This window comes from Grus americana, chromosome 1 (assembly GCF_028858705.1).
Source record: "Grus americana isolate bGruAme1 chromosome 1, bGruAme1.mat, whole genome shotgun sequence".
NCBI lineage: Eukaryota > Metazoa > Chordata > Aves > Gruiformes > Gruidae > Grus > Grus americana.
The window spans coordinates 213,728,636-213,734,932 of record NC_072852.1 but is presented as its reverse complement, the minus strand read 5'-3'; the positions used below and the strand labels follow the sequence as shown (position 1 = coordinate 213,734,932).

General features: G+C 39.3%; 1 protein-coding gene across 1 annotated transcript; it reads right to left on the bottom strand.

The window, feature by feature from the left end:
• Positions 1 to 337: 337 nt before the first annotated feature.
• LOC129206069 (taste receptor type 2 member 40-like) lies at positions 338 to 1,285 on the bottom strand. Its single transcript, XM_054824755.1, has one exon. The coding sequence runs from the start codon at positions 1,283 to 1,285 to the stop codon at positions 338 to 340; it is 948 nt and encodes a 315-aa protein (XP_054680730.1).
• Between the last annotated feature and the right edge of the window lie 5,012 nt (positions 1,286 to 6,297).

Below are 6,297 nucleotides of genomic sequence, written 5' to 3'. Positions count from 1 at the left end.
TGTTTTAGCCCCATTTTCTGAGATTGAAACATATCGTAAAACTGCCAGTCTTAAACTGAGAACCTGAAATCACAAAATGTCCTGTACTTGATTTAAGCATATTGTTTCCTTTCAGTACATTCTTATTCTCACTCTTTATTAAATAAGACTGAGGAAGCAAGAGTTGTAGAAAAAAGGCAAAAATACGTTTTATTTCAGATGTTCTGAAATGTTAAAGAGGTCTAATCACAGAATTCTCTGGCAGATGAAAGCTACTAACTAAGAAAAAAGATGGTGAAACAATAAATGCATAGAAATCTTGATTCCAGATCTGTCACTTGAGGATGTTTCTCTTAAGCTATAATACAAGGCATACCATTGTGTTTTCCAAATGGCACTTAAGATGCTGGCAAAGCATCTTGAATGCCAATTTCAGTTTCGAATTGACTCTGATTAGGATGATAGAGTGTATGGAAGGGTATGCCCCAGCTACAACTAAGGATACTGCAACTTTCACAGCATCTTTACTTTGAGAAGTTGACATTATCAACAGAATTTGAGCTACAAAACTGGAAAGATACAGGATCAAGAAGGAAATAATGGATTTAATGGCAATTAGGTGAACATCTATCAAAGGATCCCTGAAAGTAGCTACATAACATTTCATCTTCTTTGTGTGTTTCCATAGAGAAGTGATTAATAGAGCTGAGGTTACCACAGATAATACTAGAGGAAAAAAGCAACCTACAAAGTAAAGAAGAAGCAGGTAGAGATGCGAACTGTCCCAGTCAGTGATATGTGCTGTGCTATTTTCTCTACAGTTCCCCGTTGAGCTGCAGAGGTAAGTGCTGGGTGTAATCCATAGTAAAGGAAGAGAAGTCACAGAGGAGATCAGCAGTGATCCTAGAAGCAGCCATGGGACCATCCCAGCTATTCTGAGCTTGATTTGCAGCAACACCCATTGGGTGACATTGATTATTTTTACGCAGTAGAGTACATAGAGCCAGGTACTGAACCACAAACTGGCATGGTTTACAAACATCCATACAGCACCAAAAGCTTTGTATACGGAAGCCAGCTTAAACACATCTGCAAAGTAGAGACTATGAATGTGCATCAGTATGGTCACCTGCAAGATAAATCTTGATGTGCTCAGAAAGATCAGGATCATATCGGCAGAGGAAATTCTTTTGCTTTTGATCCAGTTAGTGATATTAACAGCTGCAATAAATCCATTTCCAGTAACTCCAACAACGACTTCAATAGCTACAATACTTATTGAAGTGATAAGAACTGGTGGCAACATCTTGCTGCTTTGGTCACCTGTGCCTGATTAGCTTGTGGAGTTGTGCAAGAGGTTGAGCAGACCTGTTGGTATCTGACTAGCCCCAGCTCCAGCCTGCTCACCTTATATCTATGAACAAAAAGACATCTGGAAATGATAGTGGAAAATGATTGTTGATGTTCTTCCTGAACGTGCAAATCAGAGAATGATTTAATAATTAATTCTAGCCTTTTACATACATGAGATTTGCCTATGTTTTTTCCTAGGGATGTGGAATAGCCAGCTGTATTAACTTCCCCGCATTTTGTCCAACTGTTTATATCCCTACCTAGAAGGACAGAAAGCTCTGTGGCTCTCTGGTTACAACTGTAACCATGTGGAAGGGAATGCGTCATGCAACCCAACACAGGCAGCAGCATATGTCAAGAGACAGCAAGAGGTCTTATGTTGTAACTATTATTTTTCATACTGCTTTGAAGGTCTATCAATTATAACTGCTCCAAGTAGTTGCAACCATTTTAACGTGGAAAATATTGTACAGACTCCAGCCCTATTTTAGCGGAGCACTCTAGACAGTAAAGCTGTATTTACCCAAGGGTTACTGTTCCATATAGTTGTCCACTTCTTACATGTTAGATCTTGTATTGGTCACATATATGGGATCAAAAGATGATAGTGACCAGTTGTATGATGAGCAGTGATGACAGGCTGGTGAAGCAGAGCAGTCCCTCTAGCAGAACCCTGTTAAAAACCCCACCTTCTCCAGCTGCTTTCACTCTCCTGGCCTTTGTCACTCCTGCATGCCCCTGAGAAGTTTCTTCCTCTAGACAGCGGATCTAGACCTGTTTTGCTCTGCGGAGTGAAAGTCTGTCATCCATCTGTGTGCCTATGTCAGCTTTGGCTAGATGCTGTAATGAGCAGAGCAGTCCAGAACAGTGGGTGGGGCCCGTTAATCTGCATCCTGTATTAGTGCTTATTTGTAAAGAAATATGTCTGGATTTACATAACAATTGGTCCTCATCTTCTCAACCCCAGGCCCATTAATCCAATCTTTGAATAGAGTAATGGCACATCAATATTGTCAATATATTCTTTCTTGAATAAGAGAAATATGAAACAAGAAGTGAAGACTTTGACAACAGGATAAGAAGCAGCTGAGATCCTTTGGCCTAGTAATCACAAGGACTAGGACCTTTTTTTTTTTCTTAAAAATAGAGCATACTTTCTTCATCACAAGAGAAAAAACAAACAAACCTAAACTAAGAATACACTGGCATGTTTACTTTTTCTATCATGTTCTTCACCAAAACTATTCAAAATAATGGAAAAGTCACATCTTACTAAGGAAAAAAATGATAAAGGAAGTGTAACTCAATGCCTACAGTATAAGTTAAAGTTTTATGCATGAAGCTTCTTGTACACAGTATATACATTACATAATTACAGTAGTCAGTTAACTCAAAAATGTAGTCATTAAGTTACCCAAGGGAATGTGACAGTAACACTTTATGCACTTATAAAAAACAGCACTGGAATTATAAAGCAGAATAAACTACAGTGGGAGATACAATCTAGAAAAATGCATGACTAAAATGGATTTGTAGCTGTTCCAGCAAACAGTTACAAAATTCTATTCTATCTTCATATACACAATCAAAAATGAGTATTTTAAAGGAAACTATATCTGATCTTTACCTACCCATTTCATTTTCCTCTAAGCAAAGCCAAAAAATAGGAATAACTACTTGAGACACAAAAGAACATTCCTGCCTTGAGGACTCCCATCAGTTCCTTGAGAAAGAAGCCAACACACAACCTGTGCACCCTGGTAGTATTTAAGTCTTCATGACTCAGGTAAACCAAATAGCCTGTCCCTCAGTGCTCTGTCAGTGACCTATATGTAATGTGCTCTGCTCCCAAGAATGGCTTCTATATAAATATTTCTCTTGCTTTTGTCTCCTAGTAGCTCAAGTCCTTCCTGGTGGACTGTACTGGTACTGTCATCTTCAGAAGTTCTCCAGAGGACAATGAGTCTACTCATGGATGCTGTGACACATATCTGCAAGCACCAAGATACAAAAGGCCAGTTTATGGGTAACAGCAACCAGACATGACTACATCTGATGCTGACTCCAATTTAACCCCATACAGAGTGGCCAGGTTGTCCACTGGAGAATATCATCGTCTCACCTCCTGCTGTGCAGCTCCTTGAATTTTCTTATTCCCCTTCTTGTCCTTTCCTAACCTCACAATTCAGTTGCAACATGCTTTTGCAGAAAGCTGAGTGAGGATACTGAAGGGTGGTGGCACCTTGAGCACCCTACATAACTGAACCATGGCTACAGAGAGTCTACACTGCACATAAACCAGACCAGAAGGTTTTTACTGACTCCACAAATATGTATGCTTTAGGTGTCATGCCCAATATGCCAAGCTGTGGTGACAGTGTAAAGTGAGACAGGAGTGGCATGGCTTGTGATGGGTCACTGTGTAAATGTGAATAGTGCCCTTCAGACTGGGGACCTTCTCTGAGGAAATCCTTGACAGCAACCTGAGGGAGATGTAGAAGTGATCTCATGGATTATCCTCACACTGCTGGAAAGAAAAAAACCTACAAGGTGGTTCGGTTTGTTTCCTCTCCATTCTAACAAGTCTAAAATTCCTAAATTTATAATAGTGATTTACAAATGTACAGATTTGGAGGAGAATGGAGTCTATAGTTCAGAAGGATGCTGTATATCAAGAATTTCATGCTGTGGTCACAGCAGTGACTACAGAAACAGTGAAACAGAAGTTTCAGTTTTCAGATGGTATTTGATATCATGAAGAATCCTCAGCTTAATCTATTTCTATTTGGAATAAATTATGACAATTACTGTAAACATTTAGAAAATAACTAGTACTTAGATTGTTGGAGTCTTTGACTTCTCAATTATGTAGTCAGGAGATGTCAACATAATCTTAGCAACAAAACCAGAAATCAATATTTTTAAAGACCCTTACACAAGCACATGTCCTTGGGTATATGAAATGAGACATACAGGGTCACTTTAGTGTCCACAATAAGACCAGCAGCAATCTGTGTGCGGTGAGAATTGTAATAGAGGAAATGAGGTACTCTGCAAAGTACAAGAAAAGATACAAAGGGCTTGCACACCCCAGATAGGGTTCCCACATTAAGGCTCTTTAGTAGACTTCCTTTTGAGACACGTAGTTAATGGTCATGATCAGACTACGTTTAACTGGTAGAGGAGACACACGAAACCTTAAAATATATCAGAGTTCCTTGAATTTATCCTCTGGTGAATTTATAAATGCAGATGAGCCATGGAATAAAGCAGAGACTAGCAGTTCTTAAAAAGAATCATAGGACAATATTAGTGCGACGCAAATAGTAAATACTGGAGAGAAATGTCTGAATTTATACCATATTTTCCCTTACAAGATAAATCTCACTGTACTCAGAGAAGTCAGGTTCAGCCCACAGTATAACAGCTTTCCTCTTTTCATTCATGCATTCCAATTAACAACAGTAATAAATACACTTCCCACAATCCCTACAACGATTTTAATTGTTGAAGTAGTTAGACACATTATTGCAGCACAACAAACAGTTTCTGACTCTTATAAAACACTGCCTGTTCACCTCATACAGAGATCCACAAAACACCAATTAACTGGTATCTGGTTAATCTGTTGGCATTCTACTCTGAGCAAGAAGCTTATGAATATGATACTGGAAGATTTATTTCTGGTATTGTTCAGGAAGATGCATATCTTGGAAATGTCACTGATGAATCATCCAGCTACGGACACTATTTCACAAGTTTTAGTGAGAAGTAATTGTCTATGGCTGGTTTTGAGTTAGGAAAAATTGGAACATGTTCAACAGGACTGGCTTTTTCTTCTCATGGAATTGTTCCTGGGTTTGGTGGTGGTTTGGATTTTTTTTTTTTTTTTTGGGGGGGGAGCGGTTGGGGGTTTTCTTGGTGTTTGTTTGTTTGTTTGTTTGTTTGTTTGTTTGAAGCAAGGGCTTGGATTTTGGGGCTGCATGACAGGTGCTTAGACTGCCACCACCTTTCATTATCCTCACTCATCTCTCTGCATGCTAAGAGATGTGCCTTTTGGTGCTCTCGTCGACACCAATACAAATTTGGATCAAATTTCAATATTTGTAATGTGATAGCTCCAGCACATTTGGGGGGCGGGGGGGGGGGGGGGAACAAAACCCAAAACCAACAAAAAACCCAAACAACAAAAAAAACCCAACCAAACAACCAAACAAAAATAACGCCACAACCCCACGCCCCACCCCCCCTGACCGAACAAACCCAAAACATGGACATCCAGAAACTCCCTTCCAATCTGAGAGCCAGAGTTCCCATCTCCCCATCTCATGGAGACATGGACATGTAAAGGACGGTCTGTGACCCAGAGTGAAATGAGGATGAGGTTAAGGTGCTTTTCTGAACATGAGCGTAGGGAAGCAGTCCCAAGAAATTTAAATTTAACCTTAATAGCCTATTCTTGCAACAGCAGAGCTGACCATAAGCCAAGACTGCTCTAGATCACCAAATGAACTGTAGTGCTGGGATCCTGCAGTCCCCCTCCTGTCTCCTGTCTAAAAGCAAAAGAATACCCAGCTGTAATCCTGGAATATTATTTTGGGATTATACCAGGAGAGAAAAATCTTGGAAGAATTTTTACCCACATTCTATAGGCATTATAGCTTTGGGTATGACAAGTGTTAACCATTTGATGACTGCTAGTGTGTTATTCTACCAAAACTAAATTAAAGGACTTGTAAAACAGTTCAAGAACTCAAGAATTAATATTACCGTGACAGTAAACATTCCATGTCCTAATGAATAGACTCAAGGAGATGAGAATAACCTATTTTTGTTTACTAATACTGTGTGATGGAAAAAAATAAATGAAAAATATTTTATTTTGAGTTGTCGGAAGGACACTGTTTTCCAGGCAATCATAGTTTACTTTGATTGGAGTAGGTGGCTACAAGAGCCTCATGACAT